This window comes from Chiloscyllium punctatum, chromosome 24 (assembly GCF_047496795.1).
Source record: "Chiloscyllium punctatum isolate Juve2018m chromosome 24, sChiPun1.3, whole genome shotgun sequence".
Classification (NCBI taxonomy): Eukaryota; Metazoa; Chordata; class Chondrichthyes; order Orectolobiformes; family Hemiscylliidae; genus Chiloscyllium; species Chiloscyllium punctatum.
Genome location: NC_092762.1, coordinates 87206408 through 87233514, shown reverse-complemented (window position 1 = coordinate 87233514; position 27107 = coordinate 87206408). Strand labels below are relative to the sequence as shown.

The 27107-nt window shown below is 48.1% G+C and overlaps 1 protein-coding gene across 3 annotated transcripts in view; it reads right to left on the bottom strand.

The window, feature by feature from the left end:
* Positions 1-20196, bottom strand: part of tmem59l (transmembrane protein 59-like) — a 48745-nt gene extending 28549 nt beyond the window's left edge. For all 3 annotated transcript variants that reach the window (XM_072594437.1, XM_072594435.1, XM_072594436.1), the window contains exons 1-6: positions 19959-20196; positions 10390-10495; positions 6583-6677; positions 4073-4219; positions 3638-3752; positions 2034-2151 (exon numbers count right to left, since the gene is read on the bottom strand). In XM_072594437.1, coding sequence (XP_072450538.1) covers positions 2034-2151; positions 3638-3752; positions 4073-4219; positions 6583-6677; positions 10390-10495; positions 19959-20126 — 749 coding nt within the window. In that variant the 5' untranslated portion in view covers positions 20127-20196. The remainder of the gene's footprint in view (positions 1-2033; positions 2152-3637; positions 3753-4072; positions 4220-6582; positions 6678-10389; positions 10496-19958) is intronic.
* Positions 20197-27107: the final 6911 nt, after the last annotated feature.

Below are 27107 nucleotides of genomic sequence, written 5' to 3'. Positions count from 1 at the left end.
CCACCCAGATATCCTAACCTAATCTAGTTCCATTTGCTAGCATTTGGCCCATATCCCTCTAAACCCTTCCTATTCATATATCCATCCAGATGCCTTTTAAATGTTGTAATTGTACCAGCCTCCACCACTTCCGCTGGCAGCTCATTCCATACTCGTACCACCCTCTGCATGAAAAAGTTGTCCTTAGGTACCTTTTAAACATTTCCCCTCTCACCCTAAACCTATGGCCTCTAGCTCTGGACTCCCCCACCCCAGGAAAAAGACTTTGTCTATTTATCCTATCCATGACCTTCATGATTTTACAAACCTCTATAAGGTCGCCCGTCAGTCTCTGACACTCCAGGCAAAACAGCCCCAGCCTATTCAGCCTCTCCCCATTGCTTAAACTGTCCAACCCTAGCAACATCCTTGTAAATCTTTTCTGAACTCTTACAAGTTTCACAACAGTCTTCCTAAAACAGGAAGACCAGAAGTGCACACATTATTCCAAAAGTGGCCTAACCAATGTCCTGTACAGCTGCAACATGACCTCTCAACTTCTATATTCAATGTTCTGACCAATAAAGGTATACATACTAAATGCCTTCTTCACTATCCTATCTACCTGCAACTCTGCTTTGAAAAAACTATGAATCTGCACTCCAAGGTCTCTTTGTTCAGCAACACTCCCCACGACCTTCCCAGTAATTGTATAAGTTCTGCCCTGATTTGCCTTTGCAAAATGTGGCACCTCACAGTTATTGAAATTAAACTTCATCTGCCAATCTTTGGCCCATTGGCCCACCTGATCAAGATCCTGTTGTACTCTGAGGTAACCTTCTTCACTGTCTACTACACCTCCAATTTTGGTGTCATCTGCAAACTTACTAACTATACCTCCTATGTTCACATCCAAATCATTTATATAAATGACGAAAGGTTGTTGACTCAGCATCAATCCTTGCAGTACACCGCTAGTCAGAGGCCTCCAGTGAGAAAAGCAATCCTCTACTATCACCCTCTAAGCCACTACCTTTAAGCCAGTTCTGTATCCAAATGGCTAGTTCTCCCTGTTTTCCATGTTTATCTTTCCCAGGATGTTTCTGAATAGGAACATCTTACAAAAACCTCTCCAAGTAAGCGGGTACAACATCAGGAATTCCCAAAAGGATTGAGGTGAACATCACTTGGGGCTCTTAGTGCATCTATCAGCAGGTCCTCGGGATGTGCTCCAACCTCATGACACTCCATACGGAGACATTCAGGCTTTAAGCTGTTAGTGTCTCTCTCATACACTCCCTTGGCATTTGGACACTGTATGTGCCCAGGATCAGGAGCTGATGGGACAGGGAGGTATTTAGAGACTCTGTTGTCAGCTCTCACCCTCACCGTGGGCTGTGATTTGGAAGTGATATCTCTCCAAATTTTCCCGAACAAATCCCTGCTGTACTCCATAAACTGGGACTAATGTTCATCCCCTGTTTGCCACTCCATTGCCAAAGAGAGACTGTTCAATTGCTCCAGTTCACCCGAATTAGAGCACAAGTCTTTTCCCAGAGATGGGGGAGTCCAGAACTTGAAGGCATAGGTTTAAGGGGAGGGGAGGGGAGAAAATTTAAAAGGGACCCAAGGGGCAACCTTTTCACACAGAGGGTGGTGCGTGTATGGAATGAGCTGCCAGAGGAAGTGGTGGAGGCTGGTATGATTACAACATTTAAAAGGCATCTGAATAGGAAGGATTTAGAGGGATATGGGCCAAGTGCTGGCAAATGGGACTAGATTAATTTAGGATATCTGGTCGGTATGGACGCGTTGGACTGAAGGGTCTGCTTCCGTGCTGTACATCCCCTGACTCTATGCCCAAGTAATGGCCTTGAGCCTGGAGACAGATGGACAAAGGAATTCTGTTATGGTGCCTGGACCAGACCAGGTGGAGATGGGAGGTGAGGGGGTGCATGTTCTCCATATTTGATACATGTTACTGTCTGGGTTTGTCAGGAATGTAGTTAAAGCAGTTGCCTGGCAACATTGCATCTTGCAGTGATCTCTCATACCGTGACATGCAGCCCAGGAAATCGTGTTGAGATGGTGATCCCTCTTGACGTACAGGTGCCTGTTTAAACTCGGGGTCTGGTCTCGCACTCACTCTCTTCTCCGCACCATGACGTACAGCTGTAAGGAATGAGGAACATTCCGAATGTGGGTTAACATTCCTGGTTGGCAGAATACCTGTAGCTAGTATCTGGGGTGTGCGAGTGGGGGTCAGTGATGTCAGTTACACACATAATGAAAATATTGAGAGGGATTCCAAGCCCAGATCAGGGTCAGAATACCACATAGCAAGGGAACCAGAGTTCTCAACTCTGTTTAACTCTGTCTGCTCGCTCTTTACTCCCCCCATTTCACACAGTGAACAGTTTCCCCGAATCTGAGAGAGTCTGCCTCATGCAAATTAATTCAGAAGTTAAAACCCTTCTCTCTGTGACCACACCCACAACCCAACACCCTACTCCCAAGAGCCAGGCACACACAGTCTTTTCTGATATCTCACTCCCGTCTGTCAGAAAGCTTGTAAATTCTAGGCTCAAACTGGGAATTGAGCTCACTGTCAAGACTGACACTCCCTGTGCTGCACTGTCGGAGGGTCAGTGCTGAGGGAGTGCTGCACTGTCCAAGGGTCAGCGCTGAGGGAGCACCGCACTGTCCGAGGGTCAGCGCTGAGGGAGCACCGCACTGTCCGAGGGTCAGCGCTGAGGGAGCACCGCACTGTCCGAGGGTCAGCGCTGAGGGAGTGCTGCGCTGTCCGAGGGTCAGTACTGAGGGAGCGCCGCATTGTCCGAGGGTCAGCGCTGAGGGAGCGCCGCACTGTCGGAGGGTCAGCACTGAGGGAGTGCCGCACTGTCGGAGGGTCAGTGCTGAGGGAGTGCCGCAATGTCGGAGGGTCAGTGCTGAGGGATTGCCGCAATGTCGGAGGGTCAGTGCTGAGGGAGTGCCACACTGTCGGAGGGTCAGTGCTGAGGGAGTGCCACACTGTCGGAGGGTCAGTGCTGAGGGAGTGCCGCGCTGTCCGAGGGTCAGTGCTGAGGGATTGCCGCAATGTCGGAGGGTCAGTGCTGAGGGAGTGCTGCGCTGTCGGAGGGTCAGTGCTGAGGGAGCGCCGCATTGTCCGAGTGTCAGCGCTGAGGGAGCGCCGCACTGTCGGAGGGTCAGTGCTGAGGGATTGCCGCAATGTCGGAGGGTCAGTGCTGAGGGAGTGCCACACTGTCGGAGGTGCTGTCTTTTGGATGAGGTGTTAAACTGTGTCCCTGTCTACCCTCTCAGGTGGCTGTAAAGATCTCATGGACATTATTCTGTGGTGAACTGATGTCACAGATTGCCAATCTCCTCCCACAGCCATGTACAATTCTTGTTCCCTTCACTTTGTCTGAGCCATCCTGCTGTGTACCAACTAGCTGCAGCCTTTACTTTTACAAATTAACAGTGACTACAGTTCAAAAGCGTTTCATTGGTCACGTGGTGCTTGGGGATGTCCTGTGATCAGATGCTGGTCAAACAGGAGCTCCTTCAATCTTTAACCCCACCTCAGCGTTTCTGACCCTTCAACAAGACTGTGATTGGTTGTTGCTTCTCAGACAGAAGCTTGTCTGCACAGCCTCACCTGTCTGTGGGATCAGCTTCTCGTGCTCGCTAGGATTCCACTCGTAAGGGACCTGTCCCATATCAAACTGCACGGCCTGTAAATCTGGAGCAGACAGTTCGAGCTCTGGGTGAGCCTGTTGGGAACGAAATCGGATATTACACCCAACCACAGTCGCAGGGGAAATGGGATGGGGCTGGAGGCTGAGGAAGGGAGGGAGGAGCGATGGGGCGGAGGGGGAAGGGGGTACCATGAGTGGTTTCTGGAAGTTGTGTGAGGAAGGACCTTGATGTTTTCGAGAAGCAGGAAGAGATGAAGAGATGAAGAGACAGCACCTTGTGACAGAGAGAGGCATACAGTGACAGAGAAATATACAGTGACAGAGAGGCAGCATCTTATGACAGAGGCTGAGTAACATTGAGAGAGGGAGAGACACAGATCGTATGCCAGCGTTACCTGGAAGACAACAACTTTGCCATCATCAGCCTGGAGGTAGAAGGTCCAAGTGGAGGAGATGAAGCTCTGGGCTGAGCTGACAATGTCACTGCAGAGAGTCGACACATAGTCGAAGATGGAGGAAGGTTCAGGGGGTGGTGTCAGATGCTGCAAGGGACAGAGAGAGACAGAGAGAGAGAAACTTTCTTTGCAAAGGTTTATTCCCAACTTCATGTCATGACAATGTTACAGAAGCCCCATAACTGTGTAGTACTGAGCTAGATCTACGCAATTAAACTCTTTCCAGTCAGTGGCCTGGTCTCCTTGTTAGAAACTGTGTTTGTAGATGTTGGATTAAAACAGCATCGGTCTGAGCAGTGGTGCTACCTGAAGTTGAACATTAACTGTCCGACCTCAAACACAAAGAATGGGAGGTAACTGTGGAGGAAGATGCAGCTATTCTGCCCCTTGAGCCTATACTAGCACTTAATGCTTCATGGCTAATCCTTTCTCCAAATAGTCTGCCTGACATAGCTTCCTATTTTCAATTAACCTCCATCAGAGTCATTTGTTTTAATTGGTCTCCAGTACCAATGGCTTTATTTTAACATGGGAAAGGGTTTCAGATTTCCACTTGCTCTCTGCAGTGAGAGAATTAGAGAGTTTGAAACCGGGAGAACTGGAGACATGGCTATGAGGGATGCCACAATAAAACCCGGGGATGATCAAGAAATTTAGGGGTTGTGGGGCTATAGGAGATTCACGGATAGAAAGGGGCAAAGTGACAGAGGGATTTGAAAACAAAAATCAGAACTGTGAAAGAAAGCAGGGATTTGCTGAATGAGGGGTCAGGGCAGGTCACTAAGATCAGGAATTGTGGGTGAGTGTGGTTTGGTGCAAGGTATCATGAGGAGATCTCTAATTGAAAGCTCGGTCAAAGGAGGATGTAAAAGGATAAAGGTCGAGAGGGAATTCCGGAGCCTGGGCATTGGAGCTATAGAGCTGAAGAATGTGTTGCTGGAAAAGCGCAGCAGGTCAGGCAGCATCCAAGAAGCAGGAGAATCGACATTTTGGGCATGACCCCTTCTTCAGGAATGGAGCTCAGTTCCTGCTATCTGAGTCATCCAAACTGGGATAGGGAGGAGACTGAAGTAGAGGAGAGCAGAGATCATAGAGGGTTAGAGGATATGGAAGGGATGATCCAAAGGGGGTTTTTGTGTTCAAATCTCTACAGCGGGACTTGAGCTCAGGAAGTAGTCAGTCTGCTGCAGCTCTCACTGGAGATCAGAGCCTAGCATGGCCTTGCTGGTGGTGGGAAGGGGCTGAGACTCTGTAACATTCCTGTCTGAGCTCCTGAGTCACAGGAAGCAGGGAGCTGGCCAAGACCAGCAGGGGACAATGCCCTCATACAGGATGTGGCTTTGTACAAACATTTAATCCATTTTTTTAGTAACAAACAGCTTGTGGAGCAAGACTTGGAGATCTCAACTTTCAATCAATTCATTCCTGATACAACAACTAACAGCTGACACAGACAGTGAGTGGATCATGACAGCTCAGATATCTGACAAGGTACTGGGCATCAGAAAGCTGCCAGAGTGACTCCTCACACTGGACCTTGTGTGAAGTGTGCTGTCATAGATAACAAAGGCAATTGGAATGATGGGAAAGGAATAACCAGCCAGAAGGTTCTTTAACCAGAACAAAAATCAAAATCTGGAGCACTACAGCAAGCATGAGACAGAGATGCTGACCAGGGAACAGGGGGCTATGTTAAAGTGGCAGGCAACAGGAAGCTCAGGGTCTTTTTTGAGGGCACAACATAGGTGTGCTGTGAAGTGGTCACCCAGTCCATGCTTTGTTTCCCCAATGTAGAGGAGACCACATTGTGAGTGGCTTGGAGACTCTGTGGGCTTCTGGACTCAATATCAAGTTGAATAATTTTAGAGCCTGATCTCTCTCATGTCTTGGCCTCCTACCTCACACACCAGGATTTGGTATCACATAGTCTGCCATTACACACCACCTATTGTTAATCACTGCCAGTCTCCATTAACACGACTCAACCTCCCAGCCAGATCATCATCCACTCCTCCCTCTGACCAACTGTTCTTCTCTCTCTTTGGGCTCTATCCCCACCTATCGTTTACTCCTTACACTCTTCCCCCAACACTATTTTCTGCACAATTTCCGAGCTACTGTCAATTCTGAGGAAGGGTCACTCAACCCAAAATGATTTCTCTGCATAGATACTGACAGACCTGCTGAGCTTTTCCAGAAACTTCTGCTTTTGTTTCTGATTTACAGCAGCCGCAGTTCTTTCAGTCAAAAGAAATGCTAGTTTTTCCTGAAGTCAGGTTGCTGGGGGAGTGGGACTAATTGGATTACTCTGTGAAAGAGCTGGGGGTAAACCTGATGGGCCAAGTGTTGGACTGGGTTATGAAGCTGTGTTTTGTCCTGACATGTGCTTTGCTGCCTGGCCTTGCTATACCTCAGTCTGTCTGTTAGACACAGCGTGTGGGAGCTGTTACCTGTGTCCGTCTTCTTTCTGCCTGGAGGAACTGCTCCTTGCAGCCAGTGTTGCAGCCGTTCTGCTCCTCTATCTGATAGTAAGCCTCAAAACATGCTGTGAAGACAAGGAGACACATCACAATGCCATTCTCCAAAAGGTAAAGGTAGATTCCTTTTCCCACCCTGGTTTTCGGGGAGGGTCGCTGTGGAAGGACAATTCTGTAACTCGGAGGAAGGGTCCAAGGTGAACACATACAACAAGAGGTGGTGATGGACACAGATTGCAATGTGAGGTAAGGTTCAAAATTCATTGAGATGGGAGCGAAAAGGGATAAAGCCAAGCCTTTGCTGGAAGCATTTTGTTCAGTACCAAAGATGGGGAGGTCAAGACTAGACAGAGCGAATGTAGTGAGAGAAACTCTGGAAGAAAGGAAAAAGAGCAGAATGACCTGGAGCTGTGATGGGATCCATAAGCTGCTGAAACGGACAGTTTTTCACATGAAGCGGAGAAGTGTTTTCTTGTTAAAATGCTAACTGGGATGAAGGACATAATGAAAGAGCAGTAAAAGTGATACAGTGGGTTGATGCGACTGGAAGAAGCAGCCAAGAGGGTGCACATGCCAATGTAGGCAATCAAAGTGTTTGAGATCAATAGCATTGGCAGATCTGGAACATAAAGAGTTGAATTTCAGTCAGAATCCACAGGGAAGCAGCAGAAGTGGATTCAGAGGAATGAAACGTTGCCATGGATAGTTTTTGTGGACAGCTGACCAAACCTGAGAAGAGAAACAGAAAGTAACAAAGGTGGAGAGGTAAAACAGACACGTGGAGATAAGAGCAGAACTACTTCACGGTGATAGGTCATTTGTGGGTGGCACGGTGGCAGAGTGGTTAGCACTGCTGCCTCACAGCGCCAGAGACCTGGGTTCAATTCCCGACTCAGGCGACTCTCTGTGTGGAGTTTGCACATTCTCCCCGTGTCTGCGTGGGTTTCCTCCGGGTGCTCCGGTTTCCTCCCACAGTCTAAAAATGTGCAGGTTAGGTGAATTGGCCAGGCTAAATCGCCCATAGTGTTAGGTGTTGGGGTAAATGTAGGGGAATGGGTCTGAGTGAGTTGCGCTTCGGCGGGTTGGTGTGGACTTGTTGGGCCGAAGGGCCTGTTTCCACATTGTAAGTAATCTAAAATTAACTCGCATTTCTCTCCACAATGGCCACCAAACCTGATTAGTATCTTCAGCATCTCTCAGTCTTTTTTATATATAAAAAGTCATATTTTTAAAATACAAAACACTGAATTAAGCCTCAGTTTGACTAGTGTGTGCAGATACAATGCCAAGGTGAGGGCACCGAGGACACTTGAGCTACATGGAGAAATTGGAGAAGATGGGACTGTTTCCCCTTTGAGCAGACAGAATGAAGAGAAATGAGGCACAGGATGTTGGAGCTAGGATGGGCTGGCTATAAGGCACTGCTCTCCCATCCAATACGATCATGTCTGATTTAGTGTTTGCATATTTCTGTCTGCCTCTCATAACCAGTGAGTCTTTGTCGATATTGAAAATCGATCAAACTCAGCCTTGAATAAACGTGTAGACTCAGCTCCCATTATCTTCTGGGCACGAGAACTTCACACTCTAACAACCCTCAGAGAAGAATTCTTTAGGGGCTTGACAGAGTAAACGCTGAGAGGATGTTTTCCCTCATGGGAGAGTTTAGGACCAGACAGCGCAGTCTCAGAATAAAGGGGAACCAATTGAAGACTGAGATGAGGAGGAATTTCTTCTTTCAGAACATTGAGGGTCTTTGGAGCTCTTTCCCCCAGAGAGCTATGGGGGCAGGGTCCTTGTGTATATTTAAGGCTGAGATCGATAGAATATTGATTAGTCAGGGAATTAGGGTTATGAGGAAAGGGCAGGAAAGAGGAATGTTGGATCAGCCATGATCCTATTGAATGGTGGAACAGGCTCTAGGGGCCAAATGGCCTATTCTTGTTCCTATTTCTGATAGTCTTATGGTCCACATCTCTGTCGTAAAGGGAGACTGCTTTTTCTGAAACTATGTTCCTAGTTTTAAACTTTTCACAAGAGGAAACATCCAGTTGGTACTCTCCCTATCCAGTCCCTTCAACATTTCACATGCTTCTAAACTCCAGTGGACATAGGCCCAACCTGTTCAACCTCTCTTCATAAACTACTTCAGCTGATTCATGTCCCAGGTCACCCAGACTCCTCTGCCTCACTATGTTCTTCAATCTCTCCCCAGTTAAATATTAAACTGCTTTACTATTCTTCATGTCAAAATGGCCAACATCACATTTATCATTTGCCAATTTTTTGCCCACTCAACCTATTTATAACCCCTTTCAGATTGTTACTTGGCAACTCTTTTTCCAGTGTTATTTTGCAAATTTAGCATCCATCCATTCAGTCTCAACATCCAGATCATTGATATGGATTGTATAAAGTCAAGGACCCAACACTGTTCCCTGTGGAACTCCATCAGTTGCAGCTTGCCAATCTGAAAAAGACCCATTTGTCTCTCTTCTCTGTTCCTGTTAGCTAACCAATTTTTACCCAAGTTAATATGTTACCTGTTATACCATGTACAGTACTCTGATCTTGTGCAACAACCTTTCACGTGGCACCTTATCGAATGTTTTCTGAAAATCAAAGTACCCCTCATCTACTGGTTCCCCTCCATAAAATCTGAATATTACTTCATTGAAAAACTCTCATAGATTGGTCAAGTGTCATTCCTTTTCACAAAGCCATGTTAGCTCCACCTGGTCAACTTGTGGTTTTCCATGTATCCTCTTATGACCTCCTCAATAATTCTAGTACCTTCCATCAATTAGATGTTAGGTTATCTATAGTATCCTGCTTTTTGCCTCCCTTTCTTCAACAAAAGGGATTAAATTATCCAATTGCTCAAGACACTAGGACCCTTCTAAAACTGAAGGAATTGTGAATGATGATACCCCTGCATCTGTTATCTGTATTGCTGCTTCTTCTAAGACCCTAGGATCCAGACCTTGGGAGGCAGCTGGAGCCCATGAACTGGAAATTCTGTAACCAACAAAAAGCATCAGAGAAATTGCAGATGTTAGTGGGAAGGCAGTGGACAAGAGGAGAGGAAACTGATTCAAGGGAGGAAGAAATAAGTTCTTTCTAAGAACCAGTTCAGTTATGATGGACCAAATGGTCTCCTCCTGCGCTGGTGTATTCCCTGACTGGTCATACGTGAGCCCCAGTAGCAGAGTGAACTTTGGCTGGTAACACTGGGAGGATTGTTCAGCCATCGAGTGTGGAGATGCTTTAATGCACAAGATGCTCTTTTCCTGCAGGCTAATTCACACAAAGCAGCAGTCAGTCAGTTCATGCTGAGCAGGAAGGAGTCATCAACGCTATCAGGATTCAAAGGATTAAATTATGAGGACAGATTTCAAAGGCTAGGCTTGGAGCGATGTCCTAATTGACTTGTTCCAAGATGTTATTGCACACCTCTAAGGAAGGAAGGCCTCCTGGTCCAGAGGAAGGGATACCATGACCTGAGCTAAAGAAAACCCAACTTGACAAAATTTGTATTCATTTTCATTTAGAAGATGATGGGGTAATCTAATTAAGGTGCTTAAACTGGAGAGAAGTTTCAACAGGCGCAACAAAGAGGAAACACTTTCTCCAGGGCAGAGCATGCAGCACAAGAACCTTAAATTCAGATAGTTCCCAGGCAGCATGTGCTCACACAGCGGGGAATGGAAATCTAGTTCTTTCTTCATTGGTTTGGTAGCCAGGGATCTCAAGCACATGATATTGTCACCAGATCCTTACCTGCCTCACACTCAGCCCTGGTGCTGTTCAAATCACTGACACCATCCACAAACTGACAGATAGAGAACAGTCGACAGCCTCGCTGACAAGCACTCAGTGGCACCTCCTAGGGGAGAAATGAAAACAGACAGAAGGGAATGACATGGAAAGTGTGTTTCAGGGACTGTCTCACTACATCACCTCCCTACCTGGAGGTGGCTGTTTCACAATGTAAACCCACACAGGACCAACCTTTATTCTTAATTAAATTACTCAGCAGGGACTGTTGACCTGATACACATTATTTTGTTTCACAAACTACATCCAGCAAAAGGTTCCAGTTCTGAGGAAGTGTCACCTGATCCAAAATGTTAACTCTGATTTCTTTTCACAGATGCTGCCCGACCTGCTGAGCTTTTCCAGCAAATTCTGGTTTTGAATCTATGGAATTACCTGTCCAGTGAAGTGGTTGAAGCTTCCTCACTAAATGTTTTTAAAGCTAACTTTTGAACAGTAAAGGTATGGAGCAAGGTTGAGGGAGCGAGGGCTTTTCTCAGTGCAGCGAAGAAGGATGACAGGTGTACAAGATGAGAGCCATAGATTGAGTGGATAATCAGAGACTTTTTCCCAGGGCGGAAATGGCTATCATGAGGGGGCATAATTTTAAGGTGATTGGACGAAGGTTTAGGGGAGATGTCAGAGGTAGGTTCTTTACACAGAGAGTGGTGGGTGTGTGGAATGCACTGCCAGCAGAGTCAGATACACAAGGGACATTTAAGCGACTTTTGGATAGGCACATGGGAGATAGACTAATCTACATACCCTTCATTGTCCTGATCTTAGAGTAGGATAAAAGGCCGTTCTGTGCTGTACAATTCTATGTTCTATGTTCTACAAGTTTTTGCGAGAGGGTGGGTAGGTGGAGCCGAGGCCACAAAAATTTCCACCATGATCTTATTGAATAGCAGGCTTGACCTGCCAGATAGAAAAGCACAGCAGGTCAGGCAGCATCTCAGGAGCAGGAGAGTCAATGTTTCAGGCATAAGCCTGCATCTCGGCCTTTTGGCTCGGAATATGTGTAGTTCCTGAGGACCAGAGGAAGAGATTCTGCTTGAGTGCTGCAGGTTCGACACAGCAGACGTGTGCTGGCAGGGGAGGGGATCGTATTGCGAGTCATCAGTAAAAGGGAACATCAAGAGGTTCTTCATCCTCAAAGGTGTTCAGGAGGTGAGAGAGAGGCGGGGAAAACTGTCCCAGCTCCAGGAAAGTATGCAGAACCTGCTCCTGCTGCAGACGATGGGGGTCAAGGTCACGGAGGACCTCAAGTAGGTGAAGGGCCAGCAAGCCTCGCTCTTTGCTTCGGAGGCCTCCAAGATAATCTTCCGGTCCAGGGTCCACTCGGTGGAGCAGGACGAGACATGCTCACGTTTCTTCTTCCAGAAGGTGCACAAAGAGAGCTCCGTGCTCAGCAGCCTGAAGGAAGAAGATGACTTGATTGGCCAGGACCTGCTGGAGGTGAATGTCAGTATACTTCGGGCAGGTACCATGAGTGAATCCATGAGGAAAGGCATCATCACCCTCATCTACAAGCGGAACGGGGAGAGGGAGGAACTCAAAAATTGGAGACCAATCTCACTGTTGAATGCGGATTACAAAATTCTGTCAAAGGTAATTGCCAACCAGGTCAGGTCTGCTTTGGGGCCGGTGATTCACCCTGACCAAACCTGTGCTGTACCGGGCAGGAAGATCGCTGAGAGTCTCGCACTCCTCAGGGATACGATCGCCTACATGCAGGACAGAGGGTTGGACACGTGCCTGATCAGCCTGGACCAGGAGAAAGCCTTTGACAGGATATCACACAGGTATATGAGAGATGTTCTCTCCAAAATGGGCTTTGGGGAGGGAATCTGCAATTGGATCAGACTGCTCTACACCAACGTTGTCAGTGCAGTCTCAATCAATGGGTGGGAATCAGATAGCTTCCCAGTCAGATCTGGAGTCAGGCAGGGCTGCCCACTCTCTCCTACCTTGTTTGTGTGCTGCATAGAGCCATTTGCCGAGTTCAACAGGAAGGATGCGAGCCTGAGAGGGGTGACTATTCCTGGCAGCGGGGGCCTGCAGGTCAAGGCCTCCCTGTACATGGATGACGTCGCCGTTTTCTGCTCGGATCTACTGTCCGTGTGCAAATTCATGGGCCAAGGTAACCCAAGGCAAGAGTGAGGCCATGCTCTTCGGGAACTGGGCCGACCAATCCTCGATCCCCTTCACCGTCAGGACCGACCACCTGAAGGTGCTGGGTATTTGGTTCGGGGGGGGGGGGGGGCTGGGGCATGCGCCAAGTCTTGGGAGGAGTGTATCAGCAAAGTGAGGCAGATGGAAACTATGGTCACTCTCCATCGTGGGAAAAAACCTGGTCATCAGGTGTGAGGCACTGTCATTGCTATTATACGTGGCACAGGTCTGGCCTATTCTCAGAACCTGTGCCGCTTAGTCACCCGAGCCATCTTCCAGTTTATATGGAGGTCAAAGATGGACCGGGTCCGAAGGGACTCGCTGTACAAAGATCTGGGCAACAGGGGAAAAAATACATCCAATGCCACCCTCACCCTGATGGCCACCTTTGTATGTGGCTGCATCAAGCTGTGCGTGGATCCCCGGTAAGCAAACACCAAGTGTCACTACGTACTGAGGTTCTACCTGTCCCCGGTGTTGCAATGGATGGGCCTGGCCTCGCTGCCGCGGAACACTCCAAGTAGTTGGACCGTTCTGTATCACCTGTTCTTTGTGGAGAAGTTTATGAAGAAAAACACCTTTGACCACAAGTCCATCAGGAAGTGGTCAGCACGTAGCGTCCTTGAGACCCTTCGGGAAAAGGAGAGGGCGGATCCTGTCGAGCGGTTCCCTGAGCAGACTGTCAAAGTCATTTGGCAGAATGCCTCATCGCCAGAACTTTCCAACAAGCACCAAGACGTGGCTTGGCTGGTGGTGCGAAGGGCTCTGCCTGTGAGATCCTTTATGCACGTCCGGACTCTCAGCCACACCACACGCTGCCCTCGAAGTGGCTGCGGGGGGAGGAGACTGTCACACACCTCCTTCTGGAATGTGCCTATGCAGAGGAAGTCTGGAGAGGAATGCAGTGGTGTTTGTCGAGGTTCATCCCGAGCAGCGCCGTGACGCGGGACTCCGTGCTCTACAGCCTGTTCCCCGGGACGCACACCGAGACGAACATCAACTGTGCCTGGAGGATCATCAACTCGGTGAAGGACGCTCTCTGGGCGGTCCGAAACCTGCTGATCTTCCAGCTGAAGGAGTTGACCCCGACTGAGTGTTGCAGACTGGCACATTCCAAGGTCCAGGACTATGTGTTGAGGGACGTGCTGAAGCTTGGGGCAGCTGCCGCCAAGGCGCGATGGGGAAAGACCACCATGTAACATCGGCCTGCCTAAAGAAGAACAGGGGGCCCACACAGTCATTTGGGCTCTGCTGACGCCTCAGCTAAAAATATAATCGTACAGACCTGTAAATAGGAATGATTACTCTGTTTTCGGTATGCAAACAAATGGAATGTTTACATATGTATGGCATGTCCAGTTGTACAGATCATTAAAGTATTTTATGAATAAAGTATAATTTTGAAATAAAAAAAAGTGTACTGCCTGCAGGATTTCCCTGCGGCAGACTATTTCGACGTGACCTTCAGGAGCGTGAAGAATTGCGAGCAGCTCCTGAAGGTCTTCAAGGAGAAGGAAGGGGAACCTTTGTTCTCCATGTTGTCGTTTGTCCCGTTGCGTGTGCTTCCTGCGCAGAGGAGTCGGGTTGTTACAATCCATATGTACAACCCTCACGTCCCAGCAGCAGATGTCCTGACCTTCCTGAGAAGATACGTCCAGGTCGAGGGAGAGAGTACCGATGTGGTCGATCCTTTCAGGATCTGGACCAGCAAACGACAGGTCAGGGTAACCCTGAGGGTCGATGCCAGTGGGAACATCCTCCACCCACCCTCCAGCTTTGCCATTGGAGAAGCAGAGGTTACCTGACATACGCAGGGCAGCCGAAGGTGTGCCGAACCTGCGGGAGGTCAGGCCACATGGTGGCAGATTGTAAGGTGACCGTCTGCTGAAACTACAAGCAGGAAGGCCACCCGACCAAGGAATGTAAGGAGGCCAAGAACTGTAATCTGTGCGGAGAGGTGGGCCACATGTACAGCAAAGAGGGAAGCGACACCTACACGACGAGGATATAGGCAGCTCTTCCGACGGTGAGGACGGGCGCAAGGAGGGTCGTCACCAGAGGAAGAGACAGAGCACCACAGGGAGAAAGGAGGGCAGCACCGCCCAAACAGGAAAAGACAATCCCACTGAGGGGATGGGGAAAGGCCTCCCCCCCACTCGGTGAGAACCAAGGGGTACCCACCGGCCCACAGGTCCAGGTAACTGGGAGCAGCGGCCCAGTGACAGCCCCGCTGTCAGATGGAGAACTGGACGGTGCGGATCCTGGGCCCAACCCAAAAACACCAGAGCAGGGAAATGGCTCCAGCGTGGAACCGGACAGCTACCTCAGCCCTGGGAGGGTCCAGTAGTTTGCTGTCACCATGGGGATGCACACAGATACCCCAGAGGGGCAAGACCAGCAGCAAATGGACACTGTTAACCTTGTAAACTGTTAAAATGGGGTTAAAAATTGCCAGCATCAATGTGCGTAGCTTCAAATTGGCTACGCGATGTGTTTCTACGATGGCCTTCCTGGCCGACGTTAAAGCCGACGTCCTGTTTCTGCAGGAGTGTGGGATACCGCACCTCAGCAGCTACAGGAGATGGTCGAGCTTGTGGGCCCATCGTCCGTCAGTTTGGTCGAGGGGCAACAATCGCCACGCCTCCAGCCTGGGTATCCTGTTGCGGGGAGGTAACTTCACCATCTCTGAGGTTAAGGAGGTGGTGGGCGGGCGCCTCCTCGTCGCCGACGTCACGGACAGGAATGCTCCCCTGAGACTGATTAATGTGTACACCCCAGTGGGTAAGAGGGAACGGTTGGCCATCCTGCAGCAGCTTCCACTGTTGCTGGCTACGTCCAGGCCAGTCATTCTGGCCGGAGACATCAACTGTATCATTGATGCAGATGGACGATCCGGCGGAGGGGGAGGGAGGGGGGGACAGTAAACTGGACGCCACGTCCAGAGCCCTGATGGACACGGTAAAAGATGCCAAGTTGCAGGACGTCTTCAGCGCCCCTGCAGATGGAGCGCAGCGTAGATACACCTGGTCAAGGGCAGACGGGTCTATCTGCTCAAGGATCGATGACCTGTTTATGTCCCGAATACTCTCGGTCAGATCCACTGACATCAAGCCAGTGTTCTTCTCTGACCACTGCCTCCTGCTGGCAAACTGTCACCTACAGGACGATAGCTGGCTGGTAAGGGAACGTGGAAGCTAAACACAAAGCTGTTGACCCCGGGAAACATTGAGGAGCTCAAGAGGGACTACACAGGTTGGAGAACCGTGAAGCCCCTCTTTGAGTCCCCAACGGACTGGTGGGAAACAGTAAAAGGGAACATCAAGAGGTTCTTCATCCTTAAAGGTGTTCAGGAGGTGAGAGAGGGGTGGGGAAAACTGTCCCAGCTCCAGGAAAGTATGCAGAACCTGCTCCTGCTGCAGACGATGGGGGTTGATGTCACGGAGGACCTCAAGGAGGTGAAGGGCCAGCAAGCCTCGCTCTTTGTCTCGGAGGCCTCCAAGATAATCGTCCGGTCCAGGGTCCACTCGGTGGAGCAGGACGAGACGTGATCACGTTTCTTCTTCCAGGAGGAGCACAAAGAGAGCTCCGTGCTCAGCAGCCTGAAGGAAGAAGATGGCTCGGTAATGTCATCTCAGGCTGACGTCATGAGGATCAGTAAATCCTTCTATGCCAGCCTGTATGACGCGAAGCCTACCGACAGCGCGGCCTCCCAGTCGTTCCTGTCCTCTATCACGGAGGTCTTAGACGACAGAACACGGGAGAGGCTGGACCAGCCGCTATCTCTGGACGAGCTGACCAAGGCCCTCGAGTCCTTTGAAAAGAATAAAACTCCCAGAAGTGACGGCTTACCGGTCGAGCTCTATTCCGCTCTGAGGGACTTGATTGGCCAGGACCTGCTGGAGGTGTATGTCAGTATACCATGAGTGAATCCATGAGGAAAGGCATCATCACCCTCATCTACAAGCGGAAGAGGGCGAGGGAGGAACTCAGAAATTGGAGACCAATCTCACTGTTGAGTGCAGATTACAAAATTCTGTCAAAGGTAATCACCAACCGGGTCAGGTCTGCTCTGGGGTCTGTGATTCACCCCGACCAAACCTGTGCTGTACCGGGCAGGAAGATCGCTGAGAGTCTCACACTCCTCAGGGATACGATCATCTACATGCAGGACAGAGGGGTGGACACCTGCCTGATCAGCCTGGACCAGGAGAAAGCCTTTGACAGGATATCACACAGGTATATGAGGGATGTTCTCTCCAAAATGGGCTTTGGGGAGGGAATCTGCAATTGGATCAGACTGCTCTACACCAACGTTGTCAGTGCAGTCCTGATGAAGGGCTTATGCCCGAAACATTGATTTTCCTGTTCCTCGGATGCTGCCTGACCTGCTGTGCTTTTCCAGCACTACACTCTTGACTCTGATCTCCAGCATCTGCAGTCCTCACTTTCACCTTACAGGGCCAGATGGCTTCCTCCTGCTCCTATTTGTTACACTATGTTTGTCTTCCTTTCTTTCAGGCATTTTGTTTAAATTCCTCAAAAGGTTCTGTGGACAGAAGGATCAATGTCCTCACTGGAATACAGTTCCACACACACTGACTTTTACTGGGATACAGGGTTCCAGACACTGACTCTCACTGGGATACAGGGTCCCACACACACACGCTGACTCTCACTGGGGTACAGGGTCATCTCCCCCCCCCACACACAAGGACTCTCTCTGGGGTACAGGGTCCCACATACACACACACTGACTCTCACTGGGATACAGGATCCCCCCCCACACACAGGGACTCTCGCTGGGGTACAGGGTCCCACATACACACACGCTGACTCTCACTGGGATACAGGATCCCCCACACTCACTGGATCTCACTGGGGTACAGGGTACCCCACACTCACTGGATCTCACTGGGGTACAGGGTCTTACACACACACACACACAGTGGCTCTCACTGGGGTACAGGCACCATGGCATTCTCAAGTACTCACACAGGCAGCTGTCGCCTGTGTCCATTCTGCAGTTTGCTTGATAACTGGATATTGAACTCCGAGAGAGACAGTCTAGCAAATTCCTTTGCTGGGGCTTTCAGAAACCAACCTCCACCCGAAACTAACACTGCTGCCTCTGCCTGATGCTACAACTGATGTTAGCTCTCTCCCTACAGCCTGGTACCATAGTCGTACCTCTCCAGTGTGTATAGCCCAGTGCCACACACCACTGCATTCACGCTGTGGGAATGATGTTAACAAATTGTGCAGAACTGACAATTAAACAGACACATTGAAGATTTAAAAACATGGTTTCACTCAGATTTTTAGAAAATGTAAACCTCTAGTTGTGAAGTTGCACCATAGGTTGGATTGAAACTGTAAATTTTTGCCAGGGTGACACAGGAAGCACAGAGAGATTAAAGCTCCTTCCTCATCAGCTGGTAGGGACCAGATGGGAATCTGATACCATGACACACACCTCAATCTGTCATCCACACAAGATGATTGCCCTCAGCTTTTCAATCCCAATACTACTCAAAGCATTAGGCAGAATGTTAAATCACAAAACCTTCAAAGCTGCTTTCCCTTTAGCTTGGGGATAATTTTAAATCATATTGAAGCACCCAGAATCAGTTCTCAAGCTGATACCACAATCTAGTATCGACCCAGTCACAGACACCCACCTTCCCCCAACCCAGGGTCGACATTTTCAGAGATCTGCGGGCTACAGACTGTGAGGGTTTACGTTGATATTTGCAGCTGGTCTTTGACAGCGATTGGATTGTCACAAGGCATGGCCCATTACCTAAAAAAAGCCCTCTCTCTCTCTCCACCCATCACTCGCTCTGTCCCTTCCCCAAATCTCCATCCAATCCCTTCCCCACCCTCACTCTATCTATCCTTCAAAACCTCCTTCCAACCCTCACTCTCCCTTCATTCATTTGCTGTCCAATTTTCCTTTCATCCTGTCTCCTTGCAACCTTTCCTGTGTCTCTATACCCTCTCTCCCAGTTTCCCCCCTCTCTCCCCAGTTCCCTCTCAGTTATCCCCCTCTCTCCCCAGTTCCCCCCCTCTCTCCCCAGTCCCCCCCCCTCTCCCCAGTCCCCCCTCTCTCCCTAGTTTCCCCCGTTACCCCCCTCTCTCCCCAGTTACCCTCCCCTCTCCCCCCAGTTTCCCCCCTCTCTCCCCAGTTCCCCCCCAGTTATCCCCCTCTCTCCCCAGTTACCCTCCCCTCTCCCCAGTTGCCCCTCTCTCTCCCCAGTTTCCCCCAGTTATTCCCCTCTCTCCCTAGTTATGCCCCTCTCTCCCCAGTTCCCCCCAGTTATCCCCCTCTCTCCCTAGTTACCCCCCCTCTCCCCAGTTCCCCCCCTCTCTCTCCCCAGTTCCCCCCCTCCCTCTCCCCAGTTCCCCCCCTCCCCAGTTTCCCCCCTTCTCCCCCCAGTTTCCTCCCTCTCTCCCCAGTTACCCCCTCTCTCCCCAGTTACCCCCTCTCTCCCCATTTTCCCCCCTCTCTCCCCAGTTCCCCCCCACTCTCCCCAGTTCCCCCCCAGTTATCCCCCTCTCTCCCCAGTTACCCTCCCCTCTCCCCAGTTACCCCTCTCTCTCCCCAGTTACCCCTCTCTCTCCCCAGTTTCCCCCCTCTCTCCCCAGTTTCCCCCCCTCTCTCCCCAGTTTCCCCCCTCTCTCCCCAGTTACCCTCCCCTCTCTCCCCAGTTTCCCCCAGTTATTCCCCTCTCTCCCTAGTTACGCCCCTCTCTCGCCAGTTCCCCCCAGTTATCCCCCTCTCTCCCTAGTTACCCCCCTCTCTCCCCAGTTTCCCCCCTCCCCAGTTCCCCCCTCTCTCTCCCCAGTTCCCCCCCTCCCCAGTTTCCCCCCTTCTCCCCCCAGTTTCCCCTTCTCTCCCCAGTTTCCCCCCCTCCCTCCAGTTACCCCTTCTCCCCCCAGTTACCCCTTCTCCCCAGTTCCCCCCCTCCCCAGTTTCCCCTCCCCTCCCCTCCCCAGTTACCCCCCTCTCTCCCCAGTTTCCCCCCTCCCCAGTTCCCCCCTCCCCAGTTCCCCCCTCTCTCTCCCCAGTTCCCCCCCTCCCCAGTTTCCCCCCTTCTCACCCCAGTTTCCCCTTCTCACCCCAGTTTCCCCTTCTCTCCCCAGTTTCCCCCCCTCCCTCCAGTTATCCCTCTCCCTCCAGTTACCCCTTCTCCCCAGTTCCCCCCCTCCCCAGTTTCCCCTCCCCTCCCCTCCCCAGTTACCCCCCTCTCTCCCCGGTTACCCCCCTCCCCAGTTCCCACCCCTCTCTCCCCAGTTTCTCTCCCCCCTTGCTGGAGCCGGGAGCCGGTTTGCTGGTGTCGGCCAGGCGGCTGCCTTACCGTGGGCTGCCGCTCCAGGAGGAAGATGTTGCGGCAGCGGCTCTGACACCGGGCCGTGTCTCCCAGGAGGCTGTCGAACGGTTGGACAGCGGCGGGGCTGCAGGTGGCGGCTGCGGCGGAGAGGAGCAGGAGGAGAGCGGCACCGGGACAGGTAGCGGCTCGCTCCATTGTTCAACCCGCGGGACAGAGACACAGAGACAGAGAGAGAGAGAGAGAGCTGCGGCTGTAGGAGCCTGACGTCAGGGAGAGGCAGAGGGGAGGGACTGAGCGGGGCAACAGATAACACAGGGGGTAATAAACACAGGGGTAATAAACATGGGGAGGGGTAATAAACACAGGGGGTAATAAACATGGGGAGGGGTAATAAACACAGGGGGTAATAAACATGGGGAGGGGTAATAAACATGGGGAGGGGTAATAAACACAGGGGGTAATAAACATGGGGAGGGATAATAAACACAGGGGGTAATAAACATGGGGAGGGGTAATAAACAGGGGGTAATAAACACGGGGAGGGGTAATAAACACAGGGGGTAATAAACATGGGGAGGGGTAATAAACACAGGGAGTAATAAACATGGGGAGGGGTAATAAACACAGGGGGTAATAAACACGGGTATAATAAACACGGGGAGGGGTAATAAACACAGGGTAATAAACACGGGGTAATAAACATAGGGGGTAATAATCACGGGTGTAATAAACACGGGGTAATAAACACGGGGAATAAACATGGGGGTAATAAACACAGGTGTAATAAACACGGGGAAGGGTAATAAACACGGGGTAATAAACACAAGTAATAAGCACGGGAGTAATAAACTTGGTAATAAACGCAGGGGTAATAAACACAGGGGTAATAAACATGGGGGAATAAATATGGGGGTAATAAACACAGGGGTAATAAGCACAGGAGTAATAAATACGGGGGTAATAAACACAGGGTAATAAACACGGGAGTAATATGCACGGGTAATAAACACAGGAGTAATAAACACAGGGGTAATAAACACAGGGGTAACAAACACAGGGCTAATAAACAAAGGGTAATAAACACAGGGTAATAAACAGTGTCATAAACACGAGGGTAACAAACACGGGGTAATAAATACAGGATTGTAAAGATGGGGGTAATAAACACGGGGGGTAATATACACATGGGAAATAAACACGGGGGTAATAATACATGGGGTAAAATTTGGGGTAATAACACGGGGGTAATAAACATGGGGGAAATAAACACGAGTAATAAACATAGGGGTAATAAACACGGGGAGAATAAACACGGGGGTAATAAACACGGGGGTAATAAACATAGAAATAATAAACAGTGTCATAAACTCAGAGGTAATAAACACAGGAGTAATAAACACAGGGGTAATCAACACAGTGTCATAAACACGGGGGTAATAAACACAGGGGTAATAAACACGGGGGTAATAAACACAGAAATAATAAACAGTGTCATAAACTCAGGGGTAATAAACATGGGATAATGAATACGGGGTAATAAACACAGTGTAATAAACACAGGGGTAATAAACACAGGGTAATAAACACAGTGTCATAAACACGGGTAATAAACAAAGTGTCATAAACACGGGGGTAATAAACAGAGTGTCATAAATACAGGGGTAATAAACATGGGTAATAAATACAGGGGTAATAAATATGGGTAATAAACAGGGCAATAAATGCAGGGGTAATAGACACAGCAGCAATAAATATAGGGGTAATAAACAGGGGCAATAAAACAGGAGCATTAACGCTGGAGCTATACATACAGGGTCATTAAATACAAGGGCAATATATAGAGGCATTCTCTGGGGTGAGAAATACAGAGACATTAAGACTGGGTGATAAGTAATTATAGGTGTAATACCACTGGATAATCCATACAGGGCAATAATAATTGTGCAATAAATTTGGGGAAATAACAATGAGTGATAAATGCAGGATCAACAATATTGGGGCAGTAGCTACCAAGCAATAAGTACAGGAGTAATAGTATTGGACAATCAATACAGGGCAATATTAATATGGCAATAAACACTGGGGAAACAACACTGGGGTAATAAATACAGAGACAATATTGGAACAATAAATATGTGGAATAATATTGGGGCAATAAATACAAGGGTTGTAATGAGAAAATATCTTGTAAAATGTAAGTACATGGGATTGGGGGTAGTGTGCTGACATGGGTAGAGAACTGATTGGCAAACAGGAAACAAAGAGGAGAAATAAACTGGCCATTTTTCAAGTGGTTGTCAATGACTCGTGAGGTACTGCAGAGATCAGTGCTCAGTCCCCAGCTATTCTCAATGTAAATTAATGATTTAGATGAGGGAATTTAATAGAATATCACCAAGTTTGCAGGTGACACTAAGCTGGAGGGATGGGGAAGTGTGAGGAGAATGCAAAGATGATGCAGTGTGATTTGGGCAGGCTGAGTGAGTGGCAAGCACATGGCAGATGCAGTATCATGTGGATAAATGTGAGGTTATCCAAGGTATCAAAAAACAGGAAAGCAGAATATCATCTGAACAGCAACAGATTGGGGAATGGTACAATGAGGCCTGGGTGTCCTTGTACACCAGCCACTGAAAGTAAGCATGCAAATGGGGAAGAAGGTAAATGGGATGTTGGTCTTCATTGGAAGATGATTCAAGGTACAGTAACAGCGATGACTTGCTACAATTATACAGGGTGATGAGACCACACTTTGGAGTGTTTGTTGCGTGCAGTTTTGGTCTCCTTATCTGAGGAAGGATGTTCTGGTGATGGAGGAAGTGCAACAAAGGGTTACCAGTTTGATTCCTGTAATGGCAGAATTGATGTATGAAGAGAAACTAGATTGATTAGGACTGTATTCATTGGAGTTTAGAAGAATGAGGGGAATCTCATAGAAACGTATAAAAATTCCTATAAAGCCTATAAAGCAGGACTAGATAGAGTAAATGGAGGAATGAAGGATGTTCCTTCTGACTTGGGTGTCCAGAACCAGGGACGACAGTCCAAGGATACGGAGTAGACCATTTCAGACAGAGATGAAGAGAAATGTCTTCACCCAGGGAATGGAGAACTTGTGGAATTGTCTGCCACAGAAAATGGTTGAGACCAAAGCATTGAATGTCTTCAAGAAGGAGTTAGATATTTATCTGAGGGTTAAAGGGAATCAAAGGTTATGGGGAGCAAATGAGAACAGAAAAATAAAATGAATGTGGCCCTTATACTCTGTATCTACTTATCTCAGGGCCTTTTCCTCACCTTCTTCTCTAGACAATAATGAATTTTTCTCCCTAAAATATACTTTATTCACAAAATTTATTCAAAAATACAATAAACATTTCAAGTTAAACTTACAGAATTTGCAATAATATTCAATTGTCCTCATTCAGCAAGTTCTATCCAATATTTAATAGGATTCTCGATAGGCATCTTGCAGGACTGGTGTTTCCCTGTATCTGCTACCTTGTTCTTCTAGATGGAAGTGGTCATGGAGTTGGAAGACGCCGTCTAAGGATCTTTGATGAACTTTTGCAGTGCATCTTGTAGATAGTACACACTGCTGCTTCTGAGCATCGCTGGAGAAGGGAGTGGATGTTTGTGAATGTAGTGTCAATACAGTGGGCTGCTTTACCTGGATAGCATCAAGCTTCTTGAATGTTGTTGGAGCTGCACTCATCATGCGCCTGACTTGTGCCTTGTAGGTGGTGAACAGACTTTGTGCCTTGTAGGTGGTGAACAGACTTTGTGCCTTGTAGGTGGTGAACAGACTTTGGGAAGTCAAGAGGTGAGTTACATGCTGCAGTATTCCTAGCCTCTGACTTGCTTTTGTAGCCACTGGATTTTTGTGGTGAGTCGAATTTAACTTATGATCATTCATAACCCTTAGGATGTTGATAGTAGGGAATTCAGTTATGCTAACACCTTTGAATGTAAGGGGGCAGTGGTTAAATTGTCTCTTGTTGGAACTGGTTAGGTGAGGTGATGACCTCATGGTATTAGTACTGGACTGTCAACCCAGAGACCCAGAAAATGTTTCAGCTAATTATGGAATTTGATTTCAATAAAATATCTCAAAATAAGAGTCCAACGATGACCACGAATCCATTGTCGATTGTTGGAAAAACCCATCTGTTTCACTAATATCCTTTGCCGAAGGAAGTCTGCCGTCCTTACCTGGTTGAACCCATATGTGACTCCAGACCCACAGCAATGTGGTTAACTCTTAACTGCCCTCTGGGCAATTAGGGATGAGCAATAAATGCTGGCCTAGACAGTGAGACCCACATCCTATGAATTAATTTAAACAGTTGTGTGACGTGAATGTTACTTGTCAGCCATTGTCAAGATCTTGTTGCATTTGTACACGGACTGCTTCAGTATCCGAGGAGTTGCGAATGGTGCTGAACACTGTGCAATCATCGGCGACATCCCCACTTCTGACTTTATGATGGAGGGAAGGTCATTGATAAAGCGGCTGAAGGTGGTTGGGTCCAGGACGCTACCCTGACGAACTCCCACAGAAAAATCCTGGAGCTGAAATGTTTGACCTCCAACAACCACAAACATTTTCCTATACGTCAGGTACAACACTAACTAGTGGATAGTTTGCCCCTGACACCCATTGATTCCAGTTTTGCTAGGGCTCCTTGATGCCTCACTCCATCAAATGCAGCCGTGAAGTTGAGGGCTGTCACTCTCCCCTCCCCACTGGAATTCAGCCCTTTTGTCCATGTTTGAACCAAGGCTGTAATGAGGTCAGGAACTGAGTGGCTCTGGTGGAACCCGAACTCAGCAGGTTATTGCTGAGCAGGTGCTGCTTGATAACCCCTTCCATCACTTTACTGAGGATAAAGAGTAGACTGATGGGGTGGCAATTGGCAATTTATTCTGCTTTTTGTTGATAGGGCATACCTTTTATTTCCTGATAAAGCTAAAAAGGTAGGAATAATCCAAAGGTTAGCCCAGCAAAGAACAGGCAGTGAAACAACAGAATGAAGTAATATTGACTTACCAGTGAAGCAGCTTGAGCCTGAGGAAAAATTAAAGCAACTCAAACTCTAACACAAGCTTGTTGTGGAATTTGAAAAGGCAGAACATGGCAAGGAAGAACCAAGAAAGATAAGAAAAGGTAGATGGAATTTAAAAGAGCAGCAATGGAAATGAGAAAATGAGAATTAGAATGGCAAAAGGAGAGGGAAGGAGGAAGGGAGAGACCACAAAAATAAACTTAAAATGTCCAGAATTAAAAAGATCCTCAAATGCTGATGTAGGGCATAGTGGGGAAAAGCCTAGTCTGAATCTAAAATAAGGGAATGTTTGTATTCGTACAAGCCACTAAAATTTGAGGAAAAATTGTGGAGGAATTCTTCATGTCTTTGAAGAAAATGATGGGCTGACTGAATTGGCCAGAAAAAGAGTGAACATTGTCCATGCAGAATACGTTGGCAGGTGAAGCCCAGGAAATATAAGGTCCATCGTTAGAGGTGAATTTAGGGATCATGGTGCTGGATATGTATGAATTTGTGCCAAAGGAATATAGGCAGAGGTGTAGGAATTTAATGGAACAGCCTGTACAAACCTACACTGAATTTGAAAGGGTCAAGAGAAGAAATTTTAACAAGTAGATACAAGCGTTAGAAGTTGCAACCACAGTATGAAGTCCTTGGAGAGATCATTAAAAGAATTTTAAAACTCCCTATTCTTCTGTAATTAAACCTCATGTTGAAGACCAAAGGGTTGCAACTGCTAGACAGGCTGATTATCTGACGGCTGATTATGAGCTGATCCATTAAAATAAAGCTTTATTCTGTTAATCCTAGAATGTGAAAGGAAGGTAAACTGGGAGAGTGAAAGGAAGGCAAGTAGCCAAGGTAAGGGAATACTCCAAGGTCTCTTCCTCAGGTCAGAAAAGAGTGAAGGTAGAGATGAAAATCAAAGACTGAACTGTTTTCATTGTATTGAGGTGGAACATAGCTACTTAGAATGCTGGAAGAAGTTAGGGGTTTCCAAGACTGAGTCCAAAAGAGGACTCAAAAGAAACCTCCCATGGATTTAATTGTAGTTTTGTGTGCCACCAAGAGACTGGAAGTAAACACTGTTGAGTCCAGCAGAAGTATATCAGATAAATTAAAAATATAGAGGAACTTTATCTAAGGGAAGACAATCCTTTTAGAACGAAGATCATAGCACATTACAGCACAGTACAAGGTCTTTGGCCCTTGATGTTGTGCCAACCTGTGAAAATAGCCTGATGCCCACCTGACCCAAACCATTCCAGGTTGAGCTGGTTGAGCAACAGGATACAAAGGGTAGTAGTTGAAGGGAGTTTCTCGAAATGGAGAAAGATGACCAGTGGTGCTCCACAGGGGTCAGTATTGGGGCCACTGTTGTTTGTCATATACATAAATGATCTGGAAGAGGGCATTGTTGGTATGATCAGCAAGTTTGCAGATGACACAAAGATTGGTGCAGTAGCAGAAAGCATAAGGAACTGTCAAAGAATACAGGAAGATGTAGATAGACTGGAGAGTTAGGCGGAGAAGTGGAAGATTGAGGTCAATCTGGGCAAATGTGAGATGATGCATTTTGGGAAATCTAATTCTAGAGTGAATTATACAGTAAACGGAAGAGCCTTGGGAAAAGTTGATGAGCAGAGAGATCTGGGAGTTCAGGTCCATTGTTCCCTGAAGGTTGCTGCACAGGTGGATAGAGTGGTCAAGAAGGCATATGGTATGCTTTCCTTCATCGGACGGGGTATTGAATATAAGAGCTGGCAGGTCATGTTAAAATCATACACGACGTTGGTTTGGCCGCATTTAGAATACTGTGTACAGTTCTGGTCGCCACATTACCAAAAGAATGTGGATGCTTTGGAGAGGGTGCAGAGAAGGTTTACGAGGATGTTGCCTGGTATGGAAGGTGCTAGCTATGGAGAGAGATTGAGTAGATTAGGTTTATTTTCATTAGAAAAAAAGGAGATTGAGGGGGATCTGATTGAGGTTACAAAATCATGAAGGGTATAGACAGGGTGGATAGAGACAAGCTTTTTCCCAGGGTGAAGGATTCAATAACGAGAGGTCACGCTTTCAAGGTGAGAGGTGAAAAGTTTAAGGGGGATACACGTGGCAAGTACTTTAC